The following is a 19,764-nucleotide window of genomic DNA, read 5'->3' on the forward strand; positions in this document are numbered from 1 at the left end:
ACATCTGTTTGCAATGCATAACCATTTGATAATGTTTTGAAGGAATGCTGATGCAGCTCACATTCTAGAATATAGATCAACATTTCCACTCATCTTCGTATCTGACTGCCAACTGTTGTCTTTCCAGTCACATCAATCAACAGATAATTTTGACATTCTAAAAACATTCTGAAGAAAAAAAAATATGAATCCCTTACAGCAAAAGTTCCTGTGCCCAGCACCTTCCAATCTCAAAAGTAAGGACTAGTAGATCTCGCTGCTGAAGCAGAGAGCTCCCTAAGCAAGAATGGGCAGTCCTTTAAAATAGATGTGCTCCACTATAAAAAAATCTCAGCCAAAACTCAACCCAAGGTAAGCCATCAAAAGCCCTTGATCTTCCACTGAAGTCTACCAGCATCTGAGTCCCACTTCATAATATTTACATCATCCAGCAACTGAAATAGTGGGATATGCCTAAAATATTATTTGGGCTCCAAAAATGGCCCCCTGAAGCCTAAAAAGACCATCAAATACACATCCCAAGAAATACAGATTCTGTCTTCAGCAGAACTCAATGCACAGCCCTGATATGCACACACAAAATCAGTTAAAACATGAACAGTCCAAAGCATCAGAAAACGAAAACAAAAAAGTAACCCTTGGAAAACATTTCACTGGCCTCTCCACTAACGTCTTAAAATGTATTGCTCCTCTCTGCACGGTGGTAAATCTCAACATTAAACTAGACTGGCATGAAGAGCTGGTAGGATCAAATCCTTTCTGGGTGCCATTGCAAACAACTTTGTATCTCAATTAAATGTCATTCTGGCTACTAACTCTCAGAATAAGCTTTTATTCTAGAAACCTGATGACTGAGGAAAGTATCTGGAGTTACTGGATTAGTAGACAGACTACTGTGGAAAGCTTCCAACTCCGGTTTACACGATATTATAGGTTGTTGCATCTGTTAATGCCTCGTGGTCACCAAGAACAACAGGTATGCTATAACCCCTCCTCCAGCATTCAGGGGAACAGAATAAAACTGGGTTCCACCTCAGTCAGAACCCTCCCCAAAGCAATGATGGAGAGCACCTCACAGCATATTTTAAGAACCACAGGATCCCATCTGAGTTTCACTTATGAGATCATAGCTGTTAAATGTATCAATTTAGAAGTCCTGCATAAGGAATAAAAACTAATTCAAATCGGCCCTCATTTCCCCGGGTTTGATTTTCTTCCACCCCACTCCCCAAATTCCATTCTCTCCCCCGCCCCCTTTCCCCTCATGTTATCTATGCTATAGCTTGCCGATACAAGAGGGAGCAGTGCAGGGGAGAGTCATTCTGCCTGCCTATCACAGAAAAAGTCATAAAGAGATGTCCAAAAAACCAGTGGTGGCATCTGTTCATCTCATCGAAACAGCTTGGTTTCTTGAAGCTTCATTGGTTTGGAGTGAAAAATAAATTAAATGGTTTAAAACAAACCAAAACACTACTGTGTTGGCATATCTCAGTGAGAATACTAAGCACTTACACAGTGCTACACTGTGCATCTGCAAACAACTCAATGCCCCTCAACACATGCAGGAAGCAGGTATGTGTGCATTGTTAGCCATTGCTCATTTAAGTACCTAATTACAAAGATTAGAAGGGGCCTGGAATAAGCTTTATAGAATGTGTACAAATCTAAGTAGTGAGTTAGTTAATATAGTTCACAAGGTTAAGTGCTCCAGCGAGGCTGAAATGTAACATAATTTTGGAAGATGTCAAATACGATAACGGATGAAATATTTATCCCATTTCAGTCAATTGCAAAGTTACTACTGATTTCAAACAGAAACAAGATTTGGCCCTTAATTAATCGAATCTTAGAACTGCAGCATCATTATAGTTATCACAGATTTCAAAGATCCTGTAAAAACCTGGTAAGTACTACAAGGATTATGAAGATTGCTCTCTCTGAATCGGTCTGTCTTCTCCAGAAACTCTCACTGTGTATTGGCATTTGTCCCAGAACCTCTCCTTGGAAAAACTGTTTAAAATTAAAGTTTTAATTAAAAGACCTAGGCTCAGTTTCAGTAAGATAGTTGAACACATGCCTAACTTTAAGCAAGTGAATTGTCCCATTGACTTAACTTCAGCGGGAGTACTCAGATACTTAAATTTAGGCATGTTTTCTTCCAGAAACTGGTCCTATGTTACTTTTTATCATGTATGCTATTTCATTTTACATTTCACTCAGTTTTTATAGTGAAAATAAATGAGCCCATGTAACTGGGCCAGATGTTACATTGTTTGGGTGACAACAGTAGGAAAATGGGGTGGAGAGGAGGAAAGCAACGAAACTTGACATTAAAAATAAACAAATCTATCAACACTAGGCTTTGTAAAACTTGATTTTGTTACATAAAACCTATCTATTGGGACTAAGCTACCTAACAGTATCTCTACCAATATTAAAAACACTGAACAACGTTATGGGTCTTACAGTCTTAAGGGGGGGAAATAGATAAATAGATTTAAGAACAGACCATGCAAAACTGAGAATACTGCCCTTAACATTCCTATGTCCGATATCGTGCGTTAGGTTTATTTTAAGACTTAAGTCCTTGCTTTCTTTTGGTTTTGTGAATTTAATCAAAACCTTTTAAAGTTGTTTAACAAGTTTTGTCTTTAACTCCCATTTTTCTTGCAGCACAACTTATAACGAATATTACTCTGCTCAGATCACATGCTAGAGCTCTCTTAACTATTTTGACTCTCTTTTCTTATTGGGTGGTACTGAGCAGCATAGCAGGACTATGTAGTATCCTTTGTAATAGTGTGATACTGAGATATTTCATGAGCTTTGTGGCCATTTATTTCAGCACAAACATTTCAGCAGCAACTATCTGCAATGACCAGTGATGGGACACTAGATGGGGAGGGCTCTGAGTTACTTCAGAGAATTCTTTCCCAGGTGTCTGGCTGGTGGGTCTTGCCCACATGCTCAGGATCTAACTGATTCCCATATTTGGGGTCGGGAAGGAATTTCCCAGGTCAGAGTGACCCTGTTTTTTTTTCACCTTCATCTGCAGCATGGGGCCTGGGTCACTTGCTGGTTTAAACTAAAGTAAATGATGGATTCTCTGTAACTTGAAGTCTTTAAACTATGATTTGAGGACTCCAGTAAATCAGCCAGAGGTTGGGGGTCTATTTGAGAAGTGGGTGGGTAAGATTCTGTGGCCTGCAATAGAAGATTCTGTGGTCAGGCTAGATCAGTAGTGGGCAACCTGCGGCCCATCAGGGTAATCTGCTGGCGGGCCACTAGACAGTTTGTTTACATTTGCACGGCCACCCGCAGTTCCCCTTGGCCAGGAATGGCAAATTGCAGCCACTGGAAGCTGTGGACAGCCATGCAAACGTAAACAAACTGTCTGGCAGCCCACTAGTGGATTACCCTGACGGGCCATGTGTGGCTGGCGGGCCGCAGGTTGCCCACCACTGGGATAGATGATCACGATGGTCCTTTTTTACCTTAAATAAAGTCTCTGAGTCAGTGTTTAGGCTCCTAAAAGGAAACAGCTTTGGAAAGGAGAGTGAAATTTATTGTATGTCACTACTCAAGTACTACTGTACCGTTACTCCAGATATGATCGGGGCTTTTCCTTCGATTAGTTTATGTATTTCTTGAACTGCTTCCTCATTGCTCTTGTCTTTAAATCGTTTCTTGGAGAGTTCTTGAAGAGCTTCCTTAAATTGATCAAAAGTAATCGTCCTAGAAGATTTCCCCCTGGCAAAACACACACACAAAAATCAGAAGAAATTACAAAAAGGATACACAGTCCTCCAAGAGAAGGATAACAGATGCAGTCTGCAACAGTGAAGAACAGCCAACATACAAATACTACATAAAAGGAATTGCCCTTCATCCCATTAAGACTTTCAGTGCAGCGCCTCCCCAAGACAGCTTCATCTTTCTTGAATGTCACTGTAACAGTAATGAACCTCACTTGGCTAGGCTTCAGAATTAAGGAGAACCTAAAGGAATTGGACTACTGCTCATACTTCTCTCGGAATGCTTGGACCAGTCTAAACCAAGGCCTAAAAGTACAAACTAAAACTTAGCTCAACCTAACTACGTTTCTCAGGGGGGGTGAAAAAAATATATCACATACCCCTGAGAGACGTATTTAAGCTGAACTAAGACTGGGTATAGACAACCCTAGGCTGATGGAAGAATTCTTCTGTCAGCCTAGCTCCTGCCTCTCAAGGGGTGAATTTACTACAGTGAGGGGAAAAAAAAAAAAAAAAAAACACTTCCATTCTTGTGCTGTGGTAGTGGTTGTAGTGTAGACGTAGCTGAAGATGTAATCTAATTTGGGTAATTATTTGTAAACTCAGTTTGCATAAATGAAATGAGTGACAGGAGTTTAGGCCAGGTCTACACTAAAAAGTTAGGTGGACCCAAGCTACATCACTCAGGGGTGTGAAAAATCCATGCCCCTGAGCAATGTAGTTAAGACGACCTAACCCCTGCTGTAGACAGCACTAGGTCAACAGAGAATTCTTCCATCAACCTAGCTACTGCCTCTCAGGGAGGTAGATTAAATACCGTGATGGGACAACCCCTCCCATCATTGTAGTGAGTGAGTGGTTTGAATATAGATATAGCCTTAGTGTTGAACGCAAAAGGTGACTTTAGATGATATTGCATAGGTCTCCTCTTTGAAATGATGATTAGGACCTACCCTATCACACAACATGTATTTTGTGATATGAGCATTGTGCAAATCAAGCTTAAACAAATGATAAAGAAAATATGTCACTTAACTCCTCATCCTCAAAAAGCAGCATACAACCCATTAGCACTGCATGTCTGATATCATATCTTATTAAACAAGTTAAATAATAAACTTATTTTAAAATAGGACTTCACTTCTCTCTGTGGTGTCCCATTTATGAGACAATATTCACAAAATAAGAATTCATGGAAAAGGTTATTTGAGGGCTTGATTTTCATGAAAAGCACAGAAATTCATAGTTGAAGCTGAAACTCTATAATTAATTCTTCTTGTTGTCTTGATAAATGGTTAAAAGTGAAAATGAAAGGTGCGCCACATTTCCAGGCTGGTGACTTGCTTGGTTGTTTTTATTTGCTAGAGTGGAACAGTGTGCTGTAGAGGTGCCTATGGGTAGACTTTGATAAATTATTGCTTCTGAAAATACCTTTTTAAGAAGAAGTCAGTAAATATTTAGACACTTCCATACATTATACACCTGACAGACCATAGTGACCCATTTAGAAGAGCTCTGAAAGCTCCTAACAAGAATGTCTGAATAATCACTGTGAAGATGTGTTTAGCCAAAAGGGCATTTATGTAAATCTGCCTTTTGGCAGTTTAAATCAAAGTGCATTTCAGACAGAGAGCATAACTTCAGTTCACAGATCACTTTCCAATAGCAAGGCACGTTCTGATTTTTAAATCAGACTAATTTAATTTTAAAATGAAATTATTAGACCATAGCAAGGGGAAATTACTTGCCATAGCTTAATTTGTATGGAGATTGTTTTGAATTTTGCTAACAACAAAAACTACACCTCTTAAAGTGGATATAAATATATATCTTTCCACTTGCCTAATTTAGTTTCCCCAAACATTTAGACCAAAATGTACACTCCTTGCCTTTGAGCCATATAGACATATCCCAGGCTAAAATGTAACGTACTAAGGGTATGTCTATGCTACAGCAACCCAGCTACAGCACTGCTTCTGTGCTGCAGTAGCACTATAGTACAGATCCTTCTTACATCAAGAGAAGAGGTTGTTCCCTCGATGTAGGTAATCCACTTCTCCAAGAGGCAGTAACTAAGTCAACAGAAGAATTCGTCCATCAATTTAACCCTGAACAATGCAGCTAAGTTGATCTAAGTTTAGGTGTATACCAGGCCTAAGTATAAAATCTTTCCAGAAAAGCTGATAGTATTGTTAATGCAAACCCAAAAAGCAGCATCTCTAATATAGAGGGATCCATTCCAGTACTTACAAAGTTAGGACACTCTCAAAGTCAAAAACTGTTTAATGCAGAGATCTGTGTTGCTGGGCAACATCAGTCCAGTTTGCAGCCCAAGTGTTTCTTTTTGTGCCAATTTAAAGAAGTGTCTTGACAAAATTAGCAAAAAAACAGACAAGTCCTTTCAGTGATGACAACTGTTTATACAGGTGTAGGTGATGGATGGTGAGGACAGGGAAAGTGTGTGCTGGCAACAGAAAAATCAGGCTAGAGACAAACTGCACTCAGAAATCTAATTTGACTTTAATGACTAGATGTCATTATCATCATACACAATAATGTTAGGTCCTTGCAGGACCTCAAAAAGATGTTGGCAAACATATCAGATTCAACTGCTAATGTCATTTTCTGTGCAACTATCCTGTTACGGAACATGCCTGACACAAGCAGGCATAGTAGAATGAGGACAATTCTTAAGCAGATTTGTAAACATGCACTCCAACTGTCTCTCATCAGAAAGGATGATAAAGAAATTGAAGCTAGATTTTGGTTTGAATTAAGGAAGGCAGTTTGTTAATGTATTCCCCCCCACCCCCACCCTGCAACAAAACAAATGGTGAGAATCTAAGATTTAGGGCACTGGAAGTGACCTAAAACAGCAAAGTCCAACAATTCTCATTTCACTTTTGTACACTCTAGTACTATTTGATACAAAATAAATCTGAAATCCTCAGGCATGAAGAAAAGCTTTCTATGAACTGAGGCCCAAAGCCCACAAAGTTTGCAACACCTAACTTTCAGATGCACAGCCATCTAGTGGAATCCACAAACCTCAAGTTAGGCTCCCAGACTCCCTATACAATGCATGGGGAGAGGAGAATGAGATCCATAAAAGCCAGCACGCTAGGTGGGGAGCTGCCTGAGCTAGCCAATAGCAGATGCCGAGGAGCGGATGTGTTCTAAGCCCCCCCCCCCCCCAGGTAGTTAGGCACCTATATCCACTCACAATCCAGGGCTGGAATCCTTCTCCTGGGGTCAGGCACCAAAGCAGTTTCTTGTAAGATGGCAGCACTAGACACCTAAATCTACACAGATCAGCTGAGGGAGGACGATGACTTCCCCCTTATAACCTTTAGCCCAGTGATTAGGGAACTGACCTGGGATATGGGTCTGATTCCCCCCTCTTCCTGATGAGAGGGGATATGACTAGGGAACGGCCACCTCTCAGATGAGAGGCTTACCCATGCTAGGGAATGTTCCCATGTGGGGCTCCCTCAAGTGCTGCTGTTGAAGCTGTTCATCTGTGCATATATAATTAAATAGTCACTGGGCCAGACAAAGAGAGAGAATGACTCTATAGTCCAGTGGTTGGGGCAGTCATCTGAGAGGTGGGAAACTTGGGGCAATACCTACATTAACATGGTGTGAGGATCATGCTGGAGCTGAGGCATGAGATAGGTGTCCAGGCACCTAGGCTTCATGTTGTGCACAGGCCGACACGCAGAAACTTAGGTGGCTAGTGGACTTTAATGGTATTTAGGCACTGATGGATTTTAGGCGCCTCCATGGTAAGGCGGCAGCTGAGCAGGGGATTGATCTTGATGGCACCTAAATGTTCGACTTCGGCACCTAATGTCCTTTTGTGGACCTGGGCCAGACTCTCCCTGCACACACCACTGGCTTTTCACTTGACATGTCTGTATGCTCATTAACATGTTTTTGCGTTTGAAGGAACAGAGGTTGGTAGTTGGCAGAAGCATGTAAGAACTGTCAAGCACAATTCACTTATCCTATCATAGTCAAGGGTCGCTTCCTCTGGTAGTCATTGAAGAGGAGTATCTATGACAGGATTTGTGCTTGTGGTTCCAAAAGGGAGGTGGGGAGGGAAAGAAGAGAAAAGAGCAAAGAGAGGCCGAAAGAATAAATACTGTAAAGATGGTGTTATCTAGTGACTACATATAAAACTCTTGGGGTTTTTACAGCAAAGAGGAATAAATTGTTTCCAAAAAGTGAATATGTTTATGCAATAATATTTTACATATGTTTTATATAGGGAGCCTTTCATCTCAAGAGAACTCCAAAGCACTTAATATTGTCTAAGTTCTGCTGTATGTACATACACACACACACACACACACACACACACAAAATGACTTCAGCCAGTACTGAAATGCCTCCATCTTTGCGACAGAACACAATAGCTGTTTGTGACTACTCACGTGCTAACAGAACACAGTAACACTAGATAGCATGTTTTTTAAAAGACAGGAAGTGAAGAAGAATATGATCTCTAACTAAGATTCCAGGGGACTAAGGCAGGCAGACTGTACTGTAATTATCCACCTGGAATTTGGCCAGGAAGCTCGTTAATGGGATTAACATCCCTATTCTTATCAGAAATGCTAAGGGATCTTTAATGAGCACAATAGGTCAGCACCTTGTCTTGTGTCTCATCCAAAAATGCAGCACCTACAGCAATGCAGTGGCCCATCATAATGCCATACCAAGGCACAGGTTCAGCACTGACTCACAGCAAAAGGGGCTGCTCAGAGAATTTCTAACACTACTTTTTAGATGTGAGTTATACCTGGAGGTCTCCCATCCAATACTACTTAGCTCATGAGGTCTGACAGAATCACAATCCCAGTTGAAATGACTGCATATAGTCAGTATAATCCATGGGAATTAATAATGTTGACTCTCTGCCAAACTAATTTTATTCTGGCATGAAAAGAACTTTTATCAATTACATTTTTTTCACAGCTGCACTTAGTTGATAAGAGAGTGACACTGATTTACCTTTTTTGTTTGGTTAAATGGGGAATAGTGGGGAAAGGGGTATCCTTCCAATCAACAAAATGGACAACCCAATCTCAAAAAGTCTGCAGTGTTCACTCTCACATTATAAGACAAGAAATACCTAAGACATAACCACAACATATATTCTAATTCCCCACCACAAAAGTGCATGCTGGAGCCACCACAAATAGATGCCTGAAAAAATGAAACAGTTTAATTTAGAGAGATCTATTCCATATAAACAGTGATATAAACAGAAATTAATGCATGATTGGCAATATGAGCTATGCTATATGGTATATAGTGTTGTAGCTGTGTCATTCCCAGGATATTGGAAAGACAAGGTGGGGGAGGTAATATATTTTATTGGACCAACTTCTGTTGGTGAGAGAGACAAGCTTTTGAGGTACACAGACCTAAGGAAGAGCTCTATATAGCTCGAAAGCTTGTGTCTCTCACCAACAGAAGTTGGTCCAATAAAAGATATTGCCTCACCCACTTTGTCTATGCAATACTGGCAGTACAACTGGCTTCTAGGGAACTCCTCACCAAATTAACTTCTGGGCTGAATTCATTATGCTTTCTTCTCAGTCCCAAAGCCATTGTGCCCCCCACCACCTTCCCACAACCACTCCCAATATTATTCAGTTATATCTAATAGCTTCACTAACACAAAAAACTCTGGATGGTATTTTCAAAGGGAAATAATGGAATTAGATGCCCAGTGAGATTTGGGCACCTAGACTATGAAAATCCAAGCTTCTGTGAATTTGACCAAGTGACTATACAGAGGAAAGAGTGAAGCTCACTATTATTACTATTTGCAAGGTGGTAGCACCTAAGAGCCCCAGTCATAGACCAGGACCTCCCCGTGCTAGGTGCTGTACAAACACAGAACAAAAGGACAGTCCCTGCCCCAAAGAGTGACAATCTAAGCCAGTATAAGACAATACAGGTTGTTGTCAAATTCACAAAGCAGGGGAAAAAAAAACTCCAAAGAAGCCAAATATTTTCTCTCATTTTTTCAAGTGTGGTAATCTTAGGTGTTATGTGCAATGCCAGTAAGTAAAATACACAGGGGATCTAAAATGAAATTCGCTCATTTTTTGCTCAGAAAATGTAAGATTAAGAACAAATTTAACATGTTATTTTCTTTACTGATTTAGGGCTTAATTCTACCCCCACTGACTTCAGTAGGAGTTGTGTCTGAGCCCTTAAACTACAGCATTGTTTATCATCCAGAAGCATCAAGTAATGCAGCCACCCCCGCAGCTGCAAGGACAACTCCTGGTTTATGGGTTAGGGGCTCCACCCTATGGACAAGATTAAATGTCAGTGCTAGGTTTACTGCTCATGGACCAGTGCTGGTGATGTTAAGCACAAGTCGCTTCATGCTTATTGTGAGGTCTCTGATGGTATAAATCTAAATTCAACCCAGGTGTAACATCATTATAGTAAATGGGATTATACCAGGGATGAATGTGGCCCAATAACTTGAGCTCCTTGGGGAATCAGAATATCACTTCCTTTATCTTAACTTTGGCTGGACACATCCCAGGTGTCCTCTCCCCACCACCTATTTAATAGGAAACTTCCATCTACTGTTTCTCTCACTCCCACCCACAACACACAACAAACCACTTTTTATTTTGGTGCATCCGATGGAATTAAGCCTCTTCCAGCTGCCATGGCATACTAGCTTGTGAAAGATGGGAGCAGAAGAAAGTTGCACACTTGATTCTGAACCTTACAGATAAAGATCCCAATCAAATGAAATTGTAGGAGCCCAGGTTTGCCTGATCCAACCCTGACACACACACACACACACACACACACACACACACTGAAATACAAAGTGAACCAATCAAGCAGAACCAGTCAGACTCAAATGGTCAACAGATCTCCCAACAACCTTGGATAGGACTCGATGCATATCACTGGTGAGTCACCTCAATCCTGCAGATTCTCTCTATTTACATTTCAGAGGATGACCCAGCAGAACTGACTGTCTTTCTACTGAGACTTAGCTCTGAAGTTTCAAGGTTTGTTTTCTGAGGCTGAAAGTACTGCACAATGTACAAGACAATCAGGGCCTCTGGGTGGTTCCTGCTTTTTCAAAGGCCCCATTCACACAATACAGTTGAAACCATTTCCATCCATACGGTGCACAAGGGCCAAGGAGTTAATGTACAAAAATAGAAAGTTTCCATTAAGCAATTGTTATAAAGAATCAGACTCGCTGTGTATGTTTGTAACTTGTTTTTAGGAGCTCATTACAAAATAACTATCTTGTTTCCATGGGAATAACAAAACAAATGTATTAACTTCCATGTGTTAAAAGTTCATAGGACTGCCTCTTCCCACTCCAAATGGGCTGACTCCAATTAAGTATCCCAAAGAAGAGATCTGAACTATTTGGTCTCTTCCCTTTGGTTTTTTACTTCAAAGGGGTTAATGGAAGTCTGGGGAAGAAGATAAAATACTCACTGAAAAGAAAGGACAAAGAGGAATGCACTGGAAGGAAAGTGTAAACAACCCATTACAATATAAATACAATGACAAAATCAGATAGAGGAAATGCAAATTAAAACTAATTGACTAGAAAATGAAACCAACAGGAAAATCTTTACAATGGGGTGTGCAAAACACCAAGGCTTTTATGAAAATATTGAAACAGTAGAGTTGGTGTGTTCAATTAAGAAAACAAGAGAGTCATGAAAGGGAACATGAATATCATCAACTTAAAAACCTCTCTGCGCTTGTTTGTGACATGAGGAAATCTTTATCTTTAGGAAGGATACATTCTTACATACCATTCTATTTTAAGCTCGACTTCTTACACAAGCTGAATCACTCAAATATATCACCCTGGTGCACAGCAAGCATAGCTGAGCACATAATTCACAATATATTTGATAAATGTGGGTTTTATCCCCATTTGTGAACAAATTATACATTCTTAAAATTGGTTATTCAAAATTAGTCATTAATTTTTTCTTCCTCTAGTGGGTGAACTACATAGCATGCTCAGGAGGGCAGATTCTGAATTTAGGCCTTGATTCTTCACCTGGTTTTCTAGAATCTAAATTTATACCAGTGAAAATCTTAATTCAGATCCCTGACATCAGTGCAGTGTCTCTGACCATACTCAGATGTAAAAAGATCAAGAACTGGCAGAGGGCAGATTGTAATTGCAAGTTTTATTTCAGTGATTATTCAAGCTTAACTTTCAACTTTTGAAAGTATCTGCACTAATGTAATGCCTGAGCAATCTCACATCACAGGATGTGAACTATGTTGAAATTTACACGAAAACTTTTGTAAATATTCACATATTATTTCTACTCTTTGCTCAACTCCTGTAATAAAGATTTCAGCAAATTAAGGGTTCAACTTAATAGATGAGAGAAATTACGCAGCTAGATACATTTCACCTCGGCATGAAGACTTTCCGGTGCAACCTTAGCTTTAAAAATTTCCTGACTTTTAGTGCCTCATCTAGCACATGTAATGTTTCATAAATGGTAGGTTTTGCATTTAATTTCCTAGTTTTAAGAGGGAAAAGAAAACCTGGGAGCAATCAAAGAAACTTCCCATTACCCTATAGGTTTCTACATTGCACAGTTCACAAGTTCCTCTCTCAAAGCCAGCAAAGCTTGTACATTTTGTGGCCTGAGTGCACACTTAAACAGAGATCCACTGTACATGCAAAGGCAGGATCCATGAATCTGGCCCTGATGTGAAGGGGCTCATCAACCCACAAAGTGTGGTTCTGAGGGAAGCACCACCACCAAAGTCTGGATTGGGGACCAGGAGATAGCATTAGTAGAGCTGGGAGGCCATAAACACTTTTGCAAGTGGGGAGTGAGTTTTGTTTGGATTGGATGCAGGCCTATTTAGTCCACCACTGTGGTTGTGTGTGCAAGTCTGTTCTGCAGCCACTGTTAAAACTTGTCAGTGTTGCCTTGAATAAAAAAATAAATACAGGTACATTCAGGGGGCATCTGCAGGAATTTAAATTTGACCGCTTTTGGAGGGGCATTTAAACACATGGTGTTATGCGGAAATCCAGTACACCCTCACTATAACGAACCCCTGGGGATCCATGCCATTTGACCATTATAGCCAGGGGTTCATTATAGCAAAAAAGAGGAGGTGGACAGCTCCTTCAGTCCCAGGGTTGTGGTGTGGGCATAGAACTCCTCTGACCCTGGGGCTGTGGCAGGGGGAGAGAGAGCTTCTCTGGTCCCGAGGCCAGAGGAGCTCTGTGACCTTCCCGTGGCCCTGGGTCCGGAGAAGTTCTGTGCCCCTGCTGATTATTTGGGGGGGACGACTCGTGCCCCTTCTTTCCCCCCCCCTTGTGCACGTCCCTAGGTACATCAGTATTTGGAGTATTCCCTAGATTTACTGTAATAAGAGCGCAAGGAATGTAACAAATACTGAGGTAATTTTATTTAGTTATTCAAGGCATCTGGCAAGTTTAACAGCAACTGATGAAATTCTGGACATAAGGAATTTTATGTATTTGTTTTTCAGTGCGTATGCTCAAGATATAATTTGTAGGCAATAATATCTGTTGTTTTTTTCTCCTACAACTAACACATGCACAAGCCCTCAGAGAGGACAGTATTCAAGCTTCATTCCAAACTTCAGCTCTCCTTGCTTTAGCCTTGTCTAAAAAATGTGGCAAGGGTATTGTGACAGACCCAGACCAGTGGGGTACAGGAGTCTGGTAGAGGACAAATATACTGGTCACTGGATGAGTAGTTTTCTGTTTCCTGAGTGACCAGAGCAGGGGCTGCACTAGAGGAATCAGGAACCTGCTAGAACCAGTTAAGGCAGGCAGGCTAATTAGGACACCTGGAGCCAATTAAGAAGAAGCTGCTAGAATCAGTTAAGGCAGGCTAATCAGGGCACCTGGGTTTTAAAAGGAGCTTACTTCTCATTGTGGTGTGAGAGTGAGGAGCTGAGAGTGAGAGGGTGTGCTGCTGGAGGATGGAGGAGCACAAGTGTAATCAGACACCAGGAAGAAGGTCCTGTGGTGAGACTAAGGAAGGTGCTTGGAGGAGGCCATGGGGAAGTAGCCCAGGGAGTTGTAGCTGTCATGCAGCTGTTACAGGGGGCACTATAGACAGCTGCAGTCCACAGGGCCCTGGGCTGGAACCTGGAGTAGAGGATGGGCCTGGGTTCCCCCCAAACCTCCCAATTGACCTGGACTGTGGGTTCTTCCAGAGGGGAAGGTCTCTGGGCTGTTTCCCAGCCCACATGGTGAATCTCTGAGGCAAAAAAATCCGCCAATAAGTGCAGGACCCACCAAGTTAGAGGAAGAACTTTGTCACAGTATGTATGTGGGCTTTGAGTTTTGGGGGGTTGGGTGGTGGTTTTTTGGTTGGTTGAGGGTTTTTTTGTTTGTTTTTTTTTACAGTGAATAATAGCTTTTCTTTCCCATCCTCAACAAACTAAAGAGTTGATGGGATTTTGCTCAGACTTTCCAGAAATTTTTCATTTTTGAGCACTGCTCAAACATTTGTCAGCCTGAGTTTGACTTTTTATCCCTGTATGAAATCCAGGAGTTAAAAGTGCAACTTTTTTCAACCCTAGCTACAGCAGCACTACCAATCCCCTCTGGTAGTATTTCAGAATGTGCTAAAGGCACTAATGTCTGTTCATTCATCAGTATCGTACCTCTTTCAGGTATTTACTAGCCTGCTACTGCCAAGAGCAGTGTCTTTCCTTGATGTCATCTATAAACACAAAATACATTAGCACCAGTACTTTGTGGCAGGTGCTCTGGACTGACTGGCACCAAAATGGGATTTGAAAGAAAAGAGTTGTATAGATCTGTGGATAATGCAAGCATTTGTTTGGCAAGTTTATTCTTTTTGTCAGGGATATTTGTATTAGTGGCACTGGCATGGAGTCCAAGGCTAATTTGTCTGTGTAGAAGGAAGTAGATTATATATCTACCCGCCTTGTTTTGTTTCTCTTTTCATTGTGCAGCTTACACATTCCACTTTCAGCTCTTTTGAGGTTAATAGCTCAGTACTTTTACAGCCTGTGCACTCAACAACTGACTGCTACAATCAATGATACTCTACCTGCGAGCTAGTTAAATCCTTGGTGTAAATAAGTTAATGGTACTCTGTCAATGCAGTTTCTCTTGACTGGCTTAATTACACGTTCCATGAAGCTGCATTTTGTATTTCCACCAAAAAGTAAATCACAAAAAAGTACAAAGGCCACAGTCATAAAAGATGAACATTTCTAAATGAGAAGAGGGTAACATTATACACTTCCTGTGTTCAAACCTATCAGAGCAGAACCCACCCTAAGCAAAAACTTACGAACAAAACAGACAGAAGTGAAGACTAAACTATTCCAGTGATATAACCCTTTCAGACCTTATTAGGCAATACTCTTTATTGCTCCTCGGAAGATCGGACTAGGCTGTCAGAGAGATCAGCAGGCAGGAATAAGTCAATGAAGGTAATATAAAGAAAATCAAAAGGATAACAAAAACCAATGGCTTGCACCCACAGTCTATCCATGGTGGAGACCTGGAGCTGGGCACCTGGACACTGGGGCTTATGGAGTCTGGATGTGTCAGTCAGTACTGGGGGGACAAATGGGTGTCATCCTGAAAGCACCTGCAACAACTGATTCCAGGAGCAGACTTGGGTTCATAAAGCCAGAACCAGTAATTTTCTGCTAAAATAAGTCACTCAAGAGCTGTACACTCGAGGCTGCCTGTTCATCTTCACAGGCAACTGCCTGCCCTACAGCAGCCAAACAGAAGAACTGGCCTAAAGTACAGAAAGCCATTATTGCTTCTTTATACACATGTGATCTCTCTGGCTCCAGCATCTCTGCCAAGTCAGAGATAAGGTGCTGTGACCTGGAAGAGAAATAAAAAGGCTGCATTCCTTATCACTGTGCAGTTCCACCAGCTTTCTCACTGCACTAGAGAAGAAAGGCATCAGAATGAACTGTAGAATGATAACAAAGGGATTGGAGATCCTCATTTGTATTTTTAACAAGGATGTTGGCGCATACAATAAGGAGCTTCTCCTTTACCTGTTGAATGCCTGACCTAGATGCAAAGGGCTCTTTAGGGACATCACAATGATCGAATCAGCGATGCAGAAGTCCCTTTGGAGTCAGTGACTGAGCAGCACAGGCAGGAGAACATATGCCATATAGAAAGCCACCGAACATCATGGCATTGTTTCGTCCTTGCCATTTGAAGCCAGGAAAAGTATTGCGCCCTCTGACATGTTAAGTTTCCCACAATGGAGTCATTCTAATGGTAAGGCTGAAAGACCCATTCCAATCCAATCCATATGTTTTAACCCCTTTTAGTAGTGTTAAAAACTTCTTTTGGCTTGTGAATTGTCACACACAGGCTCAGAGCGGACGTGAAAGAGTTTGGAAAAATTTGAAGCAGGTCACCCAAATGGATTTTGGGGACCCACCAATAGCAGTAGGGATCTTTATGCTCTTCTCATGCTAACTGGGAAAACAGGAGGCAGATGTTTCTTTGGAGGATTCTCCTATAGCCCCTTCTCTGCTTCACTTTTCTGGTGTTTCCTTCCCCTGTGCTTTGTTCACATTAAACGCTCATTTTCATTAAAATGAATGGCTAAAAATACATGTTCACCAGAGATGGGTGAGGGGGAAGAAGGCAACTAAACAACAACCTGTGAAGGCGTGCAGGGAAAAACAAAGGGAGTGCAAAATGCAGACTGAATTCAGTGAAAAGGATTAATGGAAATCAAGAGGGCTTATCAGGTGAAAAGGAAACCTAGGCAGAAAATAGGTCAGTTAATAAATGATTGGGGTAGGGGTTGTGAAATGAAATCAATGACTCCAAACTGGCTGAAACAATTAATTTGTTTCAAGAAAAGAAACCTAGGAAGTTAAGAAGCAGGGACCATGTAATAATAGCTATTGATAAAGAGCAGGAAAAGGAATATTTGGAAAACTCGAATATCTAAACATAAGGCAGACTAGGGACGATACATGCAGATCTGCTGCTAAAGGGATTTGCTAATTAACCTACTGCACCCAGTGTTGTACTCGACCCTAACTTACATTTGGAGAGAGATGCTGACCTGGGGAAGTACCAAAAGGCTGGGGAGGGAGGTGGGGGGAGAAAAAACAAAATGTGGCACCAATTTTCAAAAAAGTGAAGAGGAGACCTTTTGGCTGCCCCCACTCTAGCCTCTCTCCCCTAAATTTCCACCAAAGTGAGAGGCATGCGTGAACTGCACAAAGAAAACAAACACTTGCGAATAACAAGAGGGACACATACAATAAGGAAGTTGTAAGACTAAACATTACAAACGCTGTCCGGGGTATGTCACTTTAATCCTCAAAATGCTGTCTAGTGTCTGGTGCATGAGTCCTGGAAATGGCATGTTCTTTGGGGCACATCAGGAGGGGGAAATTTGGAAGGTGGGAGCAAGGAGGGCTGGCATCACTGGCTGGTGCAACTGGGAGGGCAGGTATTCAGACCAGTGTGCGTGCCGGGGGTCTGATAGTCACAAGAGAGTTTGGTAGGGTAGGCTCACTTGTCAAGGAGACTCTGTGAGAGTTAGATAAGTGAGAGAGGATTGGAAGCAGAACCTTGCCATGAGATGGGAGCTACTAAGTGGATTCTTAAGTAGGAGACTGAGTGCTTCAGAGTTTGAGAAGGGTGGTGGCAAATCAGGCATTTGTTGTGTCCTACTGCAGAGATGAGCACAGCCATCCTCCATTATTAGCAAGAAACAAAAAGAAATAGGCTCTTATTGGCCTCCACGTTGTCTGGAACACACATGTCGACTGCATGAAAAGAGGGCAGTGTTAGTAAGCTGCAGACATCCAACAACCTACCATGGTGACAGCTGCCAGAGACATCTTTAAACACACCAAAAATACGAAAATCCAAAAGGGTGAAGTCATAGTGCCCCATGCAGATAATGACAGTGGTGGAGACTGCTTTCAACAGCTAATCATTTTACTATTCAGTGTGCCTCACAATGGCCAAGTTCTGACTAGTTCTACATGCATTAGTGATAAGAAACTCTTCTCTTGTAATAATACTACTTAGCACTTATACAGTATGACAGATATTGCAGCCTGGGCGTCTTTGGGAGCCAATGTATTAAATGTATGAATTGTTTATGTCTGATTGTGCTCTGCTCCATGGGGAGAGGGTTGTCACAGCTCCTCCCAGGAACTAAGAACACAGGGGTGTGATTAAGGCAAGTCACTGAGACTAAACAACTCTAGAAAGGTACCAGCCCCTGGAGAGATTCATACTAGGTTTTTCAGAGACTAGGACACAAAGAAAGGGCTTTTGGTATACAATGATGAGCTTGAGCTCATAGACGGTCTTCTTCTGAACCAGCAAATGGACAGGATCTTCTATCCAAGGGAGGCCCCACCCAGGCGGAAGGGTTAGAAAGACTTGGGTCTACTAGGGCACAAAAGACTAGTGGGTGGTTCTGGGTATGGATTGTGTTGGTTTAAATCTGTATTGGTTTTGTGATTATTTTTTTTTGTCTGTAATGTTTTTACCTTAAGAATAAATGTGCTTGCTTAGTAAGATCTGTATGATAACTCATAACTGCTGGCAGTACACTATTCATAGCCCTTGGAGAGAGAAAGCAAAGCACAGACGCTGGCCTTTAGACAAACTGGCTTGCTGGGGATATCGCAATATAAGGCCGGGAGCTATGCAGCCTTAAAATCCCATCAGAAGAGAGAGATGTGGGTGTCTACCCAAGAGAGATGATGGTTAGAAACTGGACATCTTAAGTGGGTGTCCTTGAGGGACTATGTAGGGGAACCAGAGGTGCAGCTACCCTGAAACACAACACTTTACATTTCAAAGTGTCGTGCTAACTAGTTAGGAGACTAATACAGTTACCATGTGCTTGGACTGCTCTTTCTGTGATTGGAAAGCTACAAACCAGATCACGGCAAAAGACATTACTCCTAATAGAATAGCTGAAATCCCAGGGCAGATGACAGACTAAAGACCCAACATCTGTACTTTGTCTGCCAATCAAACAGTACATGCATTCCAACACTGAATGCGTAGGGAAAGAAGGTAGGCAGCCACAAATAAGGAATCCTTCTAGCGTTAATGAGCAGTTCAATGGGAGTGGATAAATCACAGCCCTATGATGGAAAAATAAAGACAGGTTAATAAGTGCATTTTGATTCACTCTCCACAACAGTGTGAAAATATTTGTTTAAAAAGGAGCCCAGTCGACATACTAGTGAAAATATGCTCAACACAAACACTGCTGAAAGGAAGCTGGAATACCATCACAGACTGAGTAAGGATAACTTTGAATAACCAAACCGAGTGCTCCAGTAACAAGGAATGCATTTTGCCCCAAGCAACAGTCAACTATCAAATAAACAGACTACAGAAAACAGCTTAAAAGTAAACAAAACAGGAAATAAAATTTTCAGAACAAAAAAATATGATCAGCTGTTTTTCGTAACTTCTGTTTTTTATCAACCTCTATATTTTATGGATACATGGAAATTAGAGCTGGAAAAGACCTAGCTCAGTTGTCCCCAATCACTAATATCAGTGTTGGCACTTCAGGCTTTTAATGATCAGTACCACTGCCTACCTTAATGCAGCGCTTCTGCGCTGAGCACCTACATGCTACAACTGCCCATGTCCCAATCAGTGAGGCTTGTTTTACCCCGGTTACCTAATAATTGGGGTCTTGTGTGTTGTTTGCATTGGAGGAGAAATGGAGTCAGGTATTTCTTTGATTCAATCCTGTTTATTTAAAAGAATGTACATAAGTCCTGTTTTTCTCAACACAGTAGAAATCAAACAGGAGATGGTGCCTTTGCTCACAGTTCAAAACCTCTTTCTAGCCAGCACTCTACCCAAAGACGCTCTTGCTCAGCTTTTTCTCAGACTCATGCTACAAGCGCTGTCTGTCTGTTTCTAGGGCTGGCTTGCATGCTACTTTCTGTG

General features: G+C 41.5%; 1 protein-coding gene across 6 annotated transcripts in view; it reads right to left on the minus strand.

Annotated features, from left to right (window-relative positions):
• The window catches only part of TPPP (tubulin polymerization promoting protein), a 124,106-nt gene that overhangs the window by 21,655 nt on the left and 82,687 nt on the right, over positions 1-19,764 (minus strand). For all 6 annotated transcript variants that reach the window (XM_034761419.1, XM_034761421.1, XM_034761423.1 and 3 more), the window contains one exon: positions 3,597-3,750. In XM_034761419.1, the coding sequence (XP_034617310.1) occupies positions 3,597-3,750 (154 nt within the window). The remainder of the gene's footprint in view (positions 1-3,596; positions 3,751-19,764) is intronic.

The sequence above is a fragment of the Trachemys scripta genome, chromosome 2 (assembly GCF_013100865.1).
Source record: "Trachemys scripta elegans isolate TJP31775 chromosome 2, CAS_Tse_1.0, whole genome shotgun sequence".
In the NCBI taxonomy this organism is placed as follows: Eukaryota; Metazoa; Chordata; order Testudines; family Emydidae; genus Trachemys; species Trachemys scripta.